This window comes from Oryx dammah, unplaced genomic scaffold (genome assembly GCF_014754425.2).
Source record: "Oryx dammah isolate SB20612 unplaced genomic scaffold, SCBI_Odam_1.1 HiC_scaffold_18, whole genome shotgun sequence".
In the NCBI taxonomy this organism is placed as follows: Eukaryota; Metazoa; Chordata; class Mammalia; order Artiodactyla; family Bovidae; genus Oryx; species Oryx dammah.
The window spans coordinates 65,171,572-65,190,397 of NW_024070202.1; the positions used below are offsets into that span (position 1 = coordinate 65,171,572).

Here is an 18,826-nt window from a genome sequence, read left to right on the forward strand (position 1 = left end):
GATTTCTACTTAAGGTAAAGACGTTAGTGCACTGTGCTTAATGTTTTCTATTTGCTTCCCCAGGTCTAGTATCTTTTCTTTTCCATCCTACTCTGTGTGTCCCATATGGACTGAATCAATGAGCTTCCTTGATATCTGGTATCATCTTGAGTTTGGCCCTGGAGATGGGAGAATGGCAAGGGAAGGAGTTTGGAGTGCTTATTTTTCCTCCTGCCTCCCTCCTGGGTCACCCTGCATTTGGTTGCCTCCCTCTAAAAAAAGCCATAGCTTTCTGTGTAACTCTTCGTCCTAGGTTTTAGTCACTACTCTTTCCCCTGCGCTTGTAGTCCTGATAGTGGTAATTTCTCCCTAAAATTTCTAAACCTAGAATTTGGCACCATTCATTGCTGGTTTTAAGCTTGCTCATATGTTTATAGAAACCACTTCTCAGTCACCTAGGTTAGGTGCCATCTGTTTTATTTTTGGAGGAAAGTCCGTGTTCTTTCCTCGACCTTGTCTTCAGAGTTTTCATTGACCACTTCCCAACAGATATAATTCTACCTTCAAAATGTTCAGTTTGATATTTCCAACTTGTTATGTGCCAGAATTAAGCCTCCATGTTTGCCCATTTGTTGATTCTCAAAGCTGAAAACAAGTCCACAGCGTTTATACTGCTATGGCTGTGTAAACATGATTCACTGCGGTCTGTAGTTTGGTCAGGTGGCATTTACTTTTCTCTATGCCCATTGCCACCAAATGGTATTATATACCATTAATTTTAAGACTTCTATTTTTTATATACTACTCAAAAATAAAAAGAGCCATCTGCCAATTAAATTATGACCTGCCATCAATTGTAAAACATATCTTGATTTTAATGAAAAATTGTTCATCTTGAAATTGAGAAAATATTCTGGTCAACTCTTCTCTTGTCTTCTTGACTGGTTGTTGAGCAGCTTTCAGCCCCGAGTCGCAATCCGTTTTACAGTCTGTTGTTATTATTCTCATGCACCAACCACGTGTCTTCCAACCGCAGAGGAGTCATTTCAAAGTTGTATGGTACAGTATTTAAGAGTGCAGACTCCGCTACTACCTGACCTGAATTTGAAACCTGGAACCCCTTTTTACTATGGGGCTATGGAAAGATACTTAACATCTCTGTCTTACAGTTTCTTCATCTAATAATTAGAAGTAGCAATAATGCCCAACTCAGTGGTTATTTTGAGAATTAAAAGATGTAATTCACGTGAAATACCCAGGACAGTACCTGTCACACTGTGACTATCTTCCTTAAATTTAATGGAAGTGCTCTGTGAGTGGTCTCCTTCAGGGGTCTCTTGCTGCTTGGTACTCAGAGTAGCATCTCCAGTTTTCCTCCAAATGATGGAGGGGCACAGAGCAGGGCCTTACTGTTCCCCAGTGAAATATCTTCATCAGTCTTTTCTCTCTCTGTGACTTGGCCCCTCTTAAAATACATGTGGGTTCACAAGCTGTGTAACTGGGTCCTACAATTTCCTTAGAAAAGTTGCATATACAAATTTTTCACATACTGACTTTATATCTGATATCTATCTTTTTTAGAACCTCAGTCAAAACTAAGAGGGGACGAGTCCAGTTCTAACCACTGTTACGTCTATATAATACACTCCTTGGATCTGTCTTCCTTGACATTTTATTTATTATATCCATTCCATTTTTCCACTTTATTCTTAAACAATTTTTCACACATGTCTCCTACCTTTTATTCAGCTATTTTTCTATAGTATTCAATCTGTCACCTACTGTCTTCATTGTATTTTTTGAATTATATTTTAATTTCTCTATTAGCATTTTGCTTTAACTATATTTTTAAATGGTTGCTTTATAACCTCAAATTTACATAGTGTGCTTAAATTTAATATTGTACCATTTCAAATAAGATGTAAAAACTCTGGGCTGTATTGTTCCATTTATCAGCCTCCCCATCCTCCAAAATTGTCATAGGTATTATGTTGGTGTTTGGTATAAACATCACAGTTCACTGTCTATCATTAGTCTGAAGAGCTCCCTTTAGTATTGTTTACAGTACAGGTATGGTGATAAGGTTAGCTTTCTTTTTTCTAAAATTTATTTTATCTTTATTTTCCTTCCTGAAGGACATTTTTGCTGTGTACAGAATCTGGTTGACAGTTACTGCCTGCTGGTCTAAGTTTTAAGTCACTCAAATTTTATTCCCTTATATACACCATGTAATTTTTATGTCCCTGTTTGAATATTTTCTCATTATAATTTTGACACTAAGTATAGTTTTCTGTGTACTTTTCATACGTGGGAATTGGTGAGCTTCTTGAGTCTATAAATGTGAATCTTTGAGTGAATTTGGGAAATTTTCCATAATTACTTCTTCAGATTTTATTCCTGCCCAGTTCTCTCCATTCTCTCCTTCTCTGACTGCAATTTCATGTCTATTTGAACTTTTGATGTTGTCCCACAGGCTCCTAAGACTCAGGTAATTTTTTTTTTTCATGTAATTTTTAATGTCTTTTTTCTCCTGTTCTTTAGTTTATTGGATACTTTCTATCGGTATCAAGTTCCCAAGTCTTTATTTTCTCATTTAAAATAAAGCTCATCAGCTGTTTAGCCCATCCAGTAAGTTTTGTATTTCAGAAATTATATATTTTCACTTATAGGATTTCCATTTCATTTTTATTATAATTTCTATTTTGCTTTTTAGATTTTCTCCTGTTTCATTAATTCTGAGCACATTTTTTCTTTGCATCCTTCAGCATGAATAGAATAAGCTCTTTAAGATACTTTTTCTGCTGATTCCAACATCTTGGTTTTCTCATAGTTTGTCTCCATTAATTGCCTATTTCTTGAGCATAAGTTATATTTTCTTATTTTTTTCTATTTTCCAGTAACTTTTTAAATTGTACCCAGAAATTGTAAATGATATGATGTCTTAGCAGTCAGGAAAACTGGCTAGAATCAAAGTCCAATTGGAAAATCATTTCAGCATTTTAGCATTAGCTGAGATTCTTAAAGTCTTCCTCACGCATGTTTCATTTGACTAACGATGTGAGTAGATTTCCTAGTCGGACTCTAAAGATTGTCCTCTAGACTCTTCTTTTCTGGGATTTCTCCCCTCACTTTCCAGTTTTTGTTACTGCCCTAAACTCTGTCTTCTGATTTTTCTAGCTAGTAAGACTGATAATTTCTAAAAAAATTTTTAGAGTGATGTAAATAAGCTCTTGCTTTAGGCTAAATGACTTAAAAAACAAACAAACAAAAAAAACAGGAAATTCACTCAGTGGCATTGTTTTATCCCAAGTGTTGAAGCCTTCTGCACAGTCTGCCTGCTTCTGGTCACTCTCTAGTGACTTTAGGTTGCTTTGTTGAGAATTCAGAGTTATCTGTGGGAAGGTTGGCCATTAGGGGTTACTTAGTCATTATCAAAAACAGAATCAAACACTGTGTATTTTACCTGAAACGAATGGTCACTTACTAGAGGTTGTTCTCTTACATAGAAGCAGTGTCTTCATACATCTCACTGAGGATATTCATTTCTGAGGATTCTTAATGATTCTTTGTAGTCATTCTTTCATTTGTGGGCATTTCTTGAAATAGCCTGTAATTGTGAACTACTAGATATTGTGGTAATTTTTCTGTGTTTGCTGATATTAAAAAGCGACAGGAAAGGTATACCTTGCCTAATTTGAGAGTTAACTTAGATTCTTTTGAAAATTATGACCATAACATGTACACTTAACTCTTTAAAACCTAGGTGAGCTCTTAATGTAGATTTGTCTGCAACTTCACTCACAATATATCTCAAACAAACTCTTCAAGGATTCTAGAACATGAATGATTTCGTTCTCAGCCTTCTAATTACACTGTTATTTGTTTCCTTCTTATATTTATATTCTTTGTCATTCCAGTGATAATTTTTCAGTGATAAAGGGAGGATGGTGCGTTTGTGGCCTTGGGTTCTAAACTTTCATAAGAAATTTTGCTCATTTATTTAGGGAAATGCTTAAATACACTTTTCCTGCTAATGTTCAGAGCATTGTACATGAGTAGATGAAGTATAAAATGTCTTTAAGTGTTAAAGGTATTTGAAGAGTTCATTTCATGCCTTCATCTATTTGTGTGTGTCTGTGTGGCTTAAAACTACAATTTATTGTTGCTTCCCTGTTGGCTCAGACAGTAAAGAATCTGCCTGCAATGTGGGAGCCCCAGGTTCAGTCTCTGGGTCAGGAAGACTCCCTGGAGAAGAAAATGGCAACCCGCTCCAGTATTCTTGCCTGGGGAATTCCATGGACAGAGGAGCCTGGTGAGCTACAATCCAAGGGGTCACAAAGACTTGGCCACAACTGAGGGACAAACACTTTCACTTTCACACATGTGGCTTAAAACTACAATTTATTATTACTTTCACAGTTCCATGGACTGATTCAGCTCAGCTATGCATTTGTTGCTTGGATTGTCTTAGGCAGCTGCAGTCAGATAGCATCTGGGCTGGAGCCATTTAAAGTCTGACTGGACTAGGTAACAAGGATGGTGTATGGGATACTCATTCAAAGTGGTCACACATGTGGCATACCTATGTGTTGCAGTTTTCACACAGTATGAGGACCAGGTTCTCAGAAGAAATGTTCCAAGAGCAGGTATCTTAAGAGCCAGGAGGCAGTCGGATGAGTTAAAGGATATGCTTGGAAGAGGCACAGCATCACTTCTTCTACATCCTATTGGTCAAACAGCCCATGTGCCTTCATCTTTTGTGCAATCTTTTGAACTTTGTGTCAATATTCATTATTTCATATGTGCATATATATATTATATGTGCATATACAATTTATGTACATATAATCCATTCAATACTTTGGCCACCCCATGCGAAGAGTTGACTCATTGGAAAAGACCCTGATGCTGGGAGGGATTGGGAGCAGGAGGAGAAGGGGACGACAGAGGAGGAGATGGCTGGATGGCATCACCGACTAGATGGACATGAGTTTGGATAAACTCCGGGAGTTGGTGATGGACAGGGAGGTCTGGTGTGCTGTGATTCATGGGGTCGCAGAGTCGGACAAGACTGAGCGAATGAACTGAACTGAATCCATAGTAATAGTTTCCTCTTTCCCCATTAATCAAGCTAGTTTTACTTATTTCTTCTCAGTCCTATTTTTCTTGGGTTAACAACATTGGTTTTGAAAGTAATAAAATCAGATTTGCTTTACTAGAATTAATATTTTCTCCATTATGTTAATCTTCACCCATCTTAATTTGCTCTCTGAATCTGAGATTAAATGTAGATTAGCGCTTTTGCCTAACTTTCCGAATCATTTTTCAGAATGACTGAGGTGACTTACATGATATCAGCAGACCTCTTAATTGAATGTCAAGGAAGGCAATTCTTATCAGCAAGGGGACCTCCAGCTTCACTGAGAATCATTCAATTAGATGGAAAACAGATGCTTATTTCTGTCTTATAAACCTCAATGTAGGTTAGGTGGTAATTACTTCGAAGAGCAGGATAACAATTTATGTAATCAGCAGGACCCTATAATTACTAATGCATAATTTCTAAACAGCATTTAGCAAAATGAGGCCCATACATACACTTTGTAATGAAAAAGATGTGTTTGACACCATACTAAATTAAATTTAAAATTTGCATATTTTCTTCCAGGAAATGCACAAGCTTCATCTGCTCTATTTTGCTTCACTAAACCCTGTCTACTTTTAGCTCTGTTATAGGATCATGGAAATGCTGAATCATAGTGATGGCTGAATGGCAGCATAAGACTCAGCAGTAGAGAAAGACTTCCTTCTCTGTTGTCTGGGATGATATAACATCAATCCAAGAGATGACTTGGAAAGTTACATCTAGGCAACTTGTTTCCATTGAGAGTGTAATATGATGGTTATAGAATCACTTAATTTAGATTATAAGTGCCAGCAGAGAACTTAAAATTATCTACACTTCTCTCTTTATCACACATGGAAAAACTAAGGTCCACTAAATTGGTATGACTTGTGTAACAGCAAGCAACTGTCAGTAGGAGTAAGAACGTATTCACTCAGTCCCAGTTCTGTGTGAAATCCGTTCCACTAGACTGTTCAGGTCATATAGTGTTTTTGTTAGACAGAACACAAACTATATCAGCCCCAGGAATATTGAGCATTTCTGTAGTAATTATTTCGAAATTTACACGTACCTATGCATTGCTAGTAAGTAGTAGTAGGTGCAAGTAGTAGTAATAGTACGTATCGCATCTCCTAAACATAATTTAAGCTCTACATATTAAGAAAGTTGAGTACTAGTTCATTACATTTTCTTTCTGAAAGATGAAGTTGTATACCTTGGTGAAGTCTTACCTATGGCTCCTGAAGTCATGTCAACAGGATTGCTGGTCTCTTCTTCAAAGCTCTGGACCTGAGACACCAAAATGTATCAACCTTATTAGAAATGCTTTCATAATAAATTCACTTAATTTGTTTAATCAACATATAATGAATATCGACTGGCTCCTACTAAGAGGATTAAACATGATATCTGACTTCAAAAAGCTAGCAGGCTGCTGCAGGCAAGTGACATGTACAAGGCACTCATATCAAAGATTCAAAGAACTAAGGGAGATAAGATGAGGGAAAGAGGGGCCTCCCAGGTGGTCCAGTGGTTAAGATGCAGCACTTCCACTGTAGGAGGTGTGGGTTCCGTCCCTGGCCTCATGCTTGGCCAAAGGCTATCAAAGAAATAAATAATTGGAATTGGGATAAACGTTCAAATCAATTTGGGAAGCACTTGCATGTTTACAATGTTTTCACATTTATAGCTACAGAATCCATTACTCCATTCAATCAAGTCTCTTATGTCAATAAAAATTTAAAGCTTTATTCAAAAGTAAAAAAGAGGGGGGAAAGCGAAAGATTATGTCTGGGTGGGAGGAATAGAGACCCTGCCTAGGGTGAAGATGTGACATTTGAGCTAAACTTACATAATATTATTACTAGTAACCTGCTGCTGCTGCTGCTGCTAAGTTGCTTCAGTCGTGTCTGACTTTGTGTGACCCCATAGATGGCAGCCCACCAGGCTAGGAAGGTTTTATTTTTTTTGCTCCTAAAGAGCATTAACTATATTTGGAGAAAGTAAGTTATTTCCCATATTTAATTTTAGCTCTCTAAGAGATTTATTTACAACTTGGTAAATTTGTGGAGAGCAATTTAGGAAATTCATAACTCAGTTGCTATGTAAATCTTAGAAAGCTAAAAGAAAATCTGATTTCCAAATTAACAAGGTTGAATTTATTTTAAAAATTCTTGTATACCTGTGGTGGAAACCAATACAATATTGTAAAGTAATTAACCTCCAATTAAAATAAATAAATTTATAAAAAAGAAATTAATGAATACTACTCTTTAATGAGAATAAATCATTGCTAAAACTAAATAATAATTATTTCTTTAAAAATAATAACAGTTCACTACTGAAACTTGATAAATATAAAAAGTCAAAGAAGGTAAAAAAATGGTTAGTGTTAATATTTTGGAGTGTGTCTTTGCAAGCTTTCTTTTAATACATTTATTCTGGATAGAGTAATGTACTCAAATTTTTTCATTCAAAATTTGGAAGGACCTTTTCCCCTCATATTATAAAATTTCTTTGAAAATACCACCTTTAATGAGTGCACAATAGGCTATATTTTGAGATACATTGATTTATAATGTTTCTCTTAATGATGGAATGTTTTTTGGATTTTGCAAACAGAAATGCTGCTGAGATGAGTATCCTTGTACCTAAATGTAATCCACCTGTTAATGCAGAGACACAAAAGCCACGGGTTCAATCCCTGGGTCTGGAAGATCCCTTGGAGAAGGAAATAGCAACACACTCCAATATTCTTGCCTGGAAAATTCCATGGATAGAGGAGACTGGCGGGCGACAGTCCATGGGGTCGCAAAACAGTTCAACATGACTTAGCAGCTAAAATCTATTTCTACATTTAATTATTTATATGGGATTGATTTATGAACATTGAGGGCTGAATCAAACGATACGAACATTTTAAACATTGTGGTACACATGACCCAAAATTACCTTTAACCCATGAATAAATAGGACATGAGAAAATGGCTCAGCAATGTAAGAAGAAATATTTATTCCTTCTGTTTTAATCTTTCATATCTGAGGTTATTGATATTTCTCCCGGCAATCTTGATTCCAGCTTGTGCTTCTTCCAGTCCAGCGTTTCTCATGATGTACTCTGCATAGAAGTTAAATAAGCAGGGTGACAATATATAGCCTTGACGTACTCCTTTTCCTATTTGGAACCAGTCTGTTGTTCCATGTCCAGTTCTAACTGCTGCTTCCTGACCTGCATACAGATTTCTCAGAGGCATGTCAGGTGGTCTGGTTTTCCCATCTCTTTCAGAATTTTCCACAGTTGATTGTGATCCGCACAGTAAAAGGCTTTGGCATAGTCAATAAAGCAGAAATAGATGTTTTTCTGGAACTCTCTTGCTTTTTCCTTGATCCAGCGGATGTTGGCAATTTGATCTGTGGTTCCTCTGCCTTTTGTAAAACCAGCTTGAACATCAGGAAGTTCACGGTTCACGTATTGCTGAAGTCTGGCTTGGAGAATTTTGAGCATTACTTTACTAGCATGTGAGATGAGTGCAATTCTGTGGTAGTTTGAGCGTTCTTTGGCATTGCCTTTCTTTGGGATTGGAATGAAAACTGGCCTTTTCCAGTCCTGTGGCCACTGCTGAGTTTTCCAAATTTGCTGGCATATTGAGTGCAGCACTTTCACAGCATCCTCTTTCAGGATTTGAAATAGCTCTACTGGAATTTCATCACCTCCACTAGCTTTGTTCGTAGTGATGCTTTCTAAGGCCCACTTGACTTCACATTCCAGGATGTCTGGCTCTAGGTGAGTGATCACACCATTGTGATTATCTGGGTCGTGAAGATCATTTTTGTACAGTTCTTCTGTGTATTCTTGCCACTTCTTCTTAATATCTTCTGCTTCTATTAGGTCAATACCGTTTCTGTCCTTTATCAAGCCCATCTTTGCATGAAATGTTCCCTTGGTATTTCTAATTTTCTTGAAGAGATCTCTAGTCTTTCCCATTCTGTTGTTTTCCTCTATTTCTTTGCATTGTTCCCTGAAGAAGATTTTCTTATCTCTTCTTGCTATTCTTTGGAACTCTGCATTCAGATGCTTATAGCTTTCCTTTTCTCCTTGGCTTCTAGCTTCTTTTCACAGCTATTTGTAAGGCTTCCCCAGACAGCCATTTTGCTTTTTTGCATTTCTTTTCCAACTCAGATATGCAGATGACACCACCCTTAAGGCAGAAAGTGAAGAGGAACTAAAAAGCCTCTTGATGAAAGTAAAAGAGGAGAGTGAAAAAGTTGGCTTAAAGCTCAACATTCAGAAAACGAAGATCATGGGATCCGGTCCCATCACTTCATGGGAAATAGATAGGGAAACAGTGGAAACAGTGTCAGACTTTATTTTTTGGGGCTCGAAAATCACTGCAGACGGTGATTGCAGCCATGAAATTAAAAGACGCTTACTCCTTGGAAGAAAAGTTATGACCAACCTAGATAGCATATTACAAAGCAGAGACATTACTTTGCCGACTAAGGTCCATCTAGTCAATGCTATGGTTTTTCCAGTGGTCATGTATGGATGTGAGAGTTGGACTGTGAAGAAGGCTGAGCGCCGAAGAATTGCTGCTTTTGAACTGTGGTGTTGGAGAAGACTCTTGAGTGTCTCTTGGACTGCAAGGAGATCCAACCAGTCCATTCTGAAGGAGACCAACCCTGGGATTACTTTGGAAGGAATGATGCTAAAGCTGAAACTCTAGTACTTTGGCCACCTCATGCGAAGAGTTGACTCATTGGTAAAGACTCTGATGCTGGGAGGGATTGGGGGCAGGAGGAGAAGGGGACGACAGAGGATGAGATGGCTGGATGGCATCACGGACTCGATGGACGTGAATCTGAGTGAACTCCGGGAGATGGTGATGGACAGGGAGGCCTGGCGTGCTGCGATTCATGGGGTCGCAAAGAGTCGGACACGATTGAGCAACTGAACTTAATCTTTCATATCCTTTTTTCAGAGAAGTTACTTTACACTTGTAATTGAGTAGATATACTTCTTAACACTCAAACCAGTGTATACCATGTACATTTTTTAATATAATAAGAAAATGTTTTGCTGTGAGCATTACCCTGGAGAAAAATCCACTTAGTGCAATGTAAAGTATCTATTCATCTATTAAATAAAAGAACAACAACAAAAAAAGTCCCAATAACTTCAAGTGGAAACCAGGTATATTCCTGGGTCATTCTACCTGGGCCAAACTTACTAATAAATTTAAAAAATAAAACAAAGAAATGATGATTGCTTTGGAAACATTTCCCATCTAAACAAGATGCTGACTGGCATTATTTAATAAGATGGGCAACATTCTCAATGAGTTCCAGAGAGAAGGATCCTTGTATATAAGCAAAGGGAAAGTTAAAGATGTTATATTGCATATACAAAGAAGCACCCTAAGAGAGTCTACAATTACAGAAGTTTCATAAGTATTAAATTCTCTTCATATATTTGAGAATTAAAAAAGAAATGAACAGACTTAGTTTAGGTAAAGTTAAACACAAAAATATGTTGATTTTTGCATTAAAATTATCTACATACAACTTTGTTGGAATCATAATTTTGAGAAGTGAGCCAAATATTGCCATATTCAGTCTCTAGTAGTACTTTAATGAAAACATCAAAGATTGATCTGGAGGCAATTTGGCTAATCAGAGTTGAAAATCTGATAGGTAGATATTTAAGTACATTGGCTCATGTTTTAAATGCCATGAAAATCTGCCAATTTTGCACACATTTTTCATAATTAGATTTTTAAATTTGCCATTAAAAATGACTATTAAATCTGGCATTAGCTCCTGTTTAAGCTACAATCTACTCAAGCTTCATTTAATGATATATTGGTGTTGAGTGAAACAAATATTTTACCAGCCTGTGTGATGAGGATGTAGTATTTTAAATATATTTTTTAAGAAAACAAAATTCAAATAGTTTTTTTATATCATTTTGAAGGCTCTCTCTGCTTTACATATACATACACCCTTTTACCAAATCTGGGTAAATATTAAGGAAATATCAAAAACACAGGTTGGCTTCAAAGTTCAACAGGATATTCTGTCTTTATACAAAAGCCACTCATAGACTAAATTAATATTATCAAATACTTCTAATATTAATTTTACTCATCTACAAATGTTTACCAAGTTCCCACTATGTACCAAAAAAATGTGAGTTTTTTTTTTAATTTAGGCTTTTGTTAGTGTCTTAGTGTGTTCTCCCTTCCCATACCTATATCTGTATCTATATATATATATCTTTTCCTTGAGTAATTGTCATAATTGTCATAAATGAATATTTGAAAGTATGGCATGCAGGGACTAACATTCTTTTCTTAATTCTTTACATTGACTACGATGGTATTCATTTCTGCCTGTGCTCTCACACTAGATGATATACAATGAATTTTGTTTCTTTCTAAGTCAACCTAGTCTGAAGCAGAAGAAACTTAGGAGGGGGACAGTAGAGTGTAATGGGGCTTGTCAAGAGGCTGGAGTTTGGTGAAGTTTCCTGTTTAGATCCTACGAAATAGGCAGCAGACTGACTAACGACTTGCAGACTGTCTTGATTTTCTTTATAGTAATTTAACTATTAGCTTGGTAATTAAATAAGTTTTGCAAGATGGAATAAAACAATATACTCTTTTTTAGAGTCATCTTAGTTTATACTCAAATTAGGGTATTTTACCAAAGCTGTTTTTTTCTCTGTTTATAATTTGTATTCATTTTTATGCTATGTGGTTTTTTAAAAGATGTTTTAATACAGGCCATTTTAAAAATCTTTATTGAATTTGTTACCATATTACTTCTGTTTTATGTTTTGGTTTTGTGGCCATGAGCCATATGGGATCTTAGCTCCCCAACCAGGGATCAAACCTATATTTCCGGCATTGGAAGGTGATGACTTCCCTTGGGCCACCAGGGAAGTCTCTCTGCTACTGTTTTAAAATGAGATTAATATTTTAAGGTTCTTAAAATAATTTTTGACATAAGATGTATGCATACAAAAATATAGATAGATACTAGGATCATTAACAGTTATAAACTGAGGCAATTTCTATCTCTTTGTGGGATGGGGAGACTTACCAATAGGCATATTCATTCACCTAACCCAGTCTTCTTTTAAAGTTATTGTCAGGTTTCAACATCCTACAGTTTCCTTGGTTGTCTCTGCCCCATGGCTGGTTCAAACTTGTCGCTTTGGCAACAGAGCTGTCTCCACCCCTACCGTGTTGTTGGTTTCTGTGTCCATCCCTGCCTGGCACTGTGGCTGCCTTGAGGGCAGAGTCTGTGCCCCGGAGCATCATGTGCAATGGCCTCACATGTAGAGTGTCTTACACTCAAAGGGCTTGAAGAAAGCTAGCCTGACATTAGGACTGCCATATAAATATTCTACCCCACTTCCAAACAATTTACATGGAAAGGAGGGAAAGACTTGCTCTTCTCTACTTTCTTTGTAATTATTAAAGAGCAGAGAAGTGAGTGAAAAATGTGTATCTATTTGTAAAAAGACTTAGAAGTACATTTGGGTAGGCCATCTAAATGATGAAAATTAGCACGTGTGAATGAATATGGGATGAAGAGGCAAAGAATATGTATGAAATGGGGGTCAAGCTATGTCAGTATTACATCCCAAAGCAAGCAAACAAAATACTATTAAACCCAAGTCCCTACTTCTTTTGTCCAAGGCTCTGCAGTAGGCATTGCAGAGGAAGTATTTTTAAGACATATTCTCTTGAGAATAAAACCTAGTCCTGAAGGAGATTTTAGTCCAACAGGGGAGATGTCATTAACACCCACACACATGCACACACACACACACACACACACACAGAGAATGTTTACTGTAACAAGCTCTCCCTGCCAAGGCTGTAAGAATGTAGACGAGGATTGGTGGGTAAGCTTCACTGAGTGGGAAGTAGTTGAACTGACCTTCAAAGAAGATGAAACATGGAAAGTTAGAGAGCAGACAAAAGCATACTGAGACACATAATAAGACATTGAGGAAAAGTAAGTCAAAAATAACCTGTGAATTCAGTTGTGACAAGAAAAGGAAAAGAAATAGGAGAAAGCAAAGGCTGGTTTCATGCTGTTGAGTTCTGACCGAAGCAACAAGAATGACCTTAAACGTCTTAGACCAAATAGAAGTTTGGAATGATAGCACGTACTGCTGAGGGGCTGAAAGATGAAAGGGTTACAAGAGGGCTGGAAGGCGGAAGATGCCATGGAGAGAGTTACTTCACTTAGACGTGAACACACTGACCTCTTCCATTTCGAAGGAGTCTGGTGCTTTGCCTGAAAGACGGGACAAGCTCTTGAGTTTATTAGTCTGAATTGAATTCTCCTTTCGAGTTCTGTCCTTGACTGACCCCTCAGCCACACAGGAAGGAGGAGCCTGCTTGGTCAGCATGGATGACTGAGGCCCCTGTTTGCTCAGAAGAGCTCGGGGAGGATGATGAGGTGTTAAGCTGTCACAGGCTTGAGGAGACCAATGCTCTGCCGAAGGAGACAAATGACTTTGGGCATATTCCTTTGTCACAGCTGATACCTGTGCTCCACGCTCCCTTGGGTCTGTAGAGGTGATAGAAAATTTGTCTATTGTCTCCAGTGACTCTGATGCTCCCAGCTTATAATCCTTTCTAATGTTCTGCTTTGAACCTTTCCTAAAAAGTTCACCTATTCTTCTTCGATGTTCTTTGGCATCACTCACTGAGGTTCTTTGCACACCTTTCCCTTCATCTTCCTCTTCAGCTTTGTTCTGCAGGATGTTAACATCGTTCAACAAAGACGAGAAAGCACTGGCCACGTGATCCAGTATTTCTAGCTGTCGGAAACGACCTGAATAATTAAAGAAACACACAATTTTTAGTTTCAGTGAAACTGCATTAATGTAGCATCAACTGAAGAGATTGAACACACTTGATTTTCAAGATGGGAAGGAGTTTACATTTCTGAAACTCAAGTTTTTCCTTAGTATATATATCACTGGTTACTGGACAAGATTCCCCTATATAACAAAGTGTCACTGTGTTATAGGGAAAGCGACTACCTTTTATATTTAGTTGAATATGCATAACTATATAGATGCAAATAATACCTATGTGTTAAACTATAAAAACTACAGACAAGGATGAATCTTGAGATTAATCTCATGTGTTTAAGTAAAGGGCAAAGAGTAAACTCATTTTCTTCGTATGAAGTAAGCTTGAAGATTCTTCTATAGCTTGAGACAGACACTGTCATCATCATTACCTCCATCATCTCCAGCTACATCAGGGGTCCCCAACTTCTGGGATCTAATGTCTGATGATCTGAGGTATTAATAATAGAAATAAAGTGCACAATAAATATAATGTGCTTGAATCATCCTGAAACCATCCCCCTCCCCTGCCTTGGTATGAGGAAAAACTATCTTCCACAAAACTGGCTCCTGGTGTCAAAAAGATTGGGGAGCACTGAATTCTACACCCTTCACCTGAGAGTGTGGAAGCATCATGACATATGGAGTCAGAAGGCCTGGATCCAAATTCCAGATCAACCAATCACTGGAAGTATGACCACAAAGTAAATGAGTTAATAGATTCATGGTGTTTAGCCCTGTGCCTGGCACATATAAACGGCCAGTTTCTTATCTGGAGAATGAAGTAACAGTACCAGTCTTATGTGTCTCTCACATCTGTTGTGAAAAGCACAATGCTAAATAGATATCAGCTAAAATTACAAATGTGCTCAGCTCAGAAAGGGAATATTTTGTCTTTAGTCTTCTAACAGAAGATAGTCATTAAGGTGAAAATCCATTTACCTTCCCAAGCAAGCCAGCTCCTCAACTTATAAGTCTTTCTGGATGACTTGTCTTCACTCATCCAGGCAATATGCAAGAACTGGCTTAATTAGTATGAGAGAGATCGAATGCAACAAGGGCTATTTTGGGGCTCGTTAGAAAAAAATTGTAAAAAATATTTTTGTATCTCCAGATAATAAAACCACAGTAATGGAAATGGAACACTTTTTTTTAAAATTACAGAACCTTCTCTCAACACCAGTGGTAGATGCAGGGTTGCATAGCTCAGCAGTGGTCAAAGGCCCCATTGGTGTAGAAACTGTTCTCTGTTCTATTTGCACCGTCAGAGCAATGGTACAGACTTCTCCATTAGGAAATCATTGTGCCTTTTTGTGTCCTTCACCTGAAGATGGAGATACTGACTATTCTTCCTTCTAGTCCAATATGATGGGCTTCTTATGGAGGATGATGATATTCTGTTGAGACCTAGAGAAACTCTTGGGTTCCAGATGTTTTCAGAAACATTCTGATTACACTTCCCACTTAAATTTAGTTGTAAGCTTAAGAACATGATTGAATCATCATTCCACTCTTTATGATTGGGTTAGCATCCATTCTATAGAAGGTTTTAATACTTAGACAAAGCCTGTCAATTTTAATTGGTTCAGGTAATTCAGAGGACATAACAGTGTGAAGGGTCAGATGAGGATTTTTGTTTGTTTGTTTTGCTTTGGGGCACACTGAACAATGAACCAGTTCTCATCCCTTCAAGTTTGAACTTTTTGTACTGACTTCGAATGAGACATACTTTTCCATTCTGTCTTTGGGACAACCAACTAATTTTATTATTGCTTATTTTGCATTTGACCTTCTCAGCTTTCTTGAGTTGAAAGTGTATTAGTAAGTGTTGAGTGAGAATAGTTATCATGCACTGTTAGCACAGGGCTAAGTGGTGGAAATAAGAGGGGGCCAGCAGTTACAGGATCAGGGGCCAACTTCTTGTTTCCCTATAATCCATGTGTCAATTTCATCTGTGAGATATTTACTTCACGGATCAGCTCAAACAGTCCTCAAATATCGGTAAGTGTTGCTATTCTCCCCAAATAAAGAATAGATCAAGAATTTTGCATCTCTGTGCAGCTTGGAGAAGGAGACAACAAAGAATGATATTAATTTCTTCTAAAGGTAAAGAACCATTAGTTTGCTACACCTGCAGTTTTGCATACCCTTTTTAAAAAATGTTATTGCTGAGATTTCTGACACCCATTTCACCCATATGAAAACAGAGGAAACAGAAACAGATAAAAATCTAAGCAAAACCTCTGTTCCACATATCTATTTGAGAGAAACACTTCATTTCTCTTGACTTTTCTTTCAGTGAATTTATTTAGAAGAGTTTATTTCATTAATAGAAACTTGGCATGTTCCCAGTCCAGAATTCTGTGAACTATTCCATGGAGGAGATATTCTTCAAGACTCCTCTGAGAGAGGTTCTACACGAAATGATTTTGAAAACACTGCACTGCACTCCCTCCAGGAAACTGAGAGTGCAACTCAGCATATTAAACAAATCTTGCAGTAAATAAACTTGTTTAACTGCAAGCCATCTTTCTCCCAAACTGTTTGAGCACAGTACACAAACCCCAAGAATAACCTCAGTCGTGTCCTAGACAGTAATATTTCACTGACCACCAGTTGGAAAAAAATTGTAGCGTGCATGATAACTAAGATTTAAGCATGCATCAGTCACTCAGTCATGTCCTACTCTTTGAGATTCCATGGACTGTAGCCCTCCAGGCTCCTCTGTCCATGAAATTCTCTAGGCAAGAATACTAGAGTGGGTAGCCATCCCTTTCTCCAGGGGATCTTCTCAGCAACGGGATTGAACCCGGGTCTCCCGAATTGCAGGCAGATTCTTTACTGTCTGAGTCACCAGGGAAGTCTAGTTAATCCACAAATCTGAAGATATGACATATTTATAACTACCAATCACAGCTCATGGTGGAATAAGAGTGTTCTAAGCCTCATAGATGAGAAAATTAAGGTTTCACTTAGTGACCCATGATAAGCTTTGCCAGATTCTGGTTTCTCTGACCTCTGGGTATGTGGCTACGGTTTGTATGAGTGCTATTTACCAGTATAGCATTATCTTCTCTGCATGTAGTAGGATTGCACAATGTCACCCTTTTGGAGTTAAGCGTGGCCACATGATTTAGTCTGGACAATGAAATCTGAACACACTTGATATGTGTAGGTTCTGAGCAGGACACTTTAAGGCCTAGTGCCATAGGGTCACAAAGAGTTAGATGCAACTTACCAACTGAACAACAACAAACGGTTCTCTATTTCCACCTTTTCCCTGTTATCACCAACCAGTATGTTCCAGACAGTGGAGTAAAGTCCATGGATAAGGAAAACATCATGGAACAGATCTCTCTTCCTCCTAATGGACTGTAACCAGCCAGGCTCGTCTGTCCATAGGATTCTCCAGGCAAGAATACTGGAGTGGGTAGCCATTTCCTTCTCCAGAGGATCTTCCTGACCCAGGGACTGAAACTGAGGCTCCCACATAGCAGGCAGATTCTTTACCATCTGAGCCATCAGGGAAGCCCATATTCCCCATCATGTATATACCAATCCACAGTGAACACGGAGAGTTATCAAGACATAAGCCTGTTTCTGTCTGAAGCCACTGAGCTCTGGGGGTTGATTGCTACTGCACAGATCTCCTGGTCCATCCCTCCCTCTTAGTACTGTGGTTCATCTGACTTCTCATAGCCACTGCTGAGATTCTGATGCCAAGTGGTCCTCACTTACTGTACAAGTTAGGGTTCTCAGTGTCCATTCGCTGCTTTTGAGCTTCAAGAAAAACAGGGATGTCGATTCCTCTGGCTGCTGAGCCACAACCCAGGAATCTGGCTGGGATTCGAGTGCAGATGTCTGGCTCATCAGCACCAAACCCCAGATCCAAGAGAATCTCCACTGGATCTTTTTCCCAAAATTCCAGCCATTCCGGAATGCTGCAGTGAAAATACGAATATCTTTATCCAGTAACAGTTCATATAACCAAAAGTCATTTTTCTCCTAGTCACTTCACTCACTCAGTCTTCCAGATAGTAAGTAAAGGAGGAATCTGAATAGACAAAAACAGATGGTGTATTTACTAGAGCTCATATATACTTCCTCAAAGGATAGTCCATTACCCCCAATCAGGGACTGCTTGTCTGTACTTTGCAATGAATTTACTTAACAGGTTTTCCATTTCACAACATGAAAATGTTAAATTAGATGGAGCAGGGAGATTGTGGGACAAAAACCAGAAGCAGTGGAGTGATACCCACAAAAAAATGGTAGATGATGTCAATATGAAACAGAAGGAAGAAAATCCTGAAAACAGTAGAATATTTTAAAAGAGAGATATTTAAAAAGAATATTTAAATTATTAAATATTAAAATATAATAATTAAAAAGAGTATCAGTCTGGGGCATCCCTAGTCATACAAATTTGTTTAGGATATCACTAAATGGACACAGCAAGACTGATCACAAATAATGAGTTTAAGTCCCTAGGTGGGGTTAAAATATGTTCTATATTTTTTTGGACTTGTCTGAAAAGAAGTATTTTTTCAAGTTGTTCTATTCAGTGTTGGCACTTAAAATGATAGCCTTCAGTTATCTGGAAATTATATTTATATATACCACCTCACTTTCTAATCACTGAACTTCTCAGTGACTATGCTAATGACTCTTTAAAACTCATGGACTCCATGGGAACCAGAACTTTTAATCAGGTTTTCCTAGGATCATCTTTAAAGGTTTCTGTTTACCTTTACATGCAAGTCTAGGGAGCTTATTTGAGACAGCATGGATAATTTTACTTTCATGATGTGAGCATTTAAATTGGATTAACTATAATTCATTTATTT

The 18,826-nt window shown here is 37.7% G+C and overlaps 1 protein-coding gene across 1 annotated transcript in view; it reads right to left on the reverse strand.

Annotated features, from left to right (window-relative positions):
• Positions 1–18,826, reverse strand: part of ITPRID1 (ITPR interacting domain containing 1) — a 105,831-nt gene that overhangs the window by 50,253 nt on the left and 36,752 nt on the right. The window contains exons 7-9 of the mRNA XM_040259684.1: positions 17,718–17,920; positions 13,383–13,957; positions 6,337–6,394 (exon numbers count right to left, since the gene is read on the reverse strand). Coding sequence (XP_040115618.1) covers positions 6,337–6,394; positions 13,383–13,957; positions 17,718–17,920 — 836 coding nt within the window. The remainder of the gene's footprint in view (positions 1–6,336; positions 6,395–13,382; positions 13,958–17,717; positions 17,921–18,826) is intronic.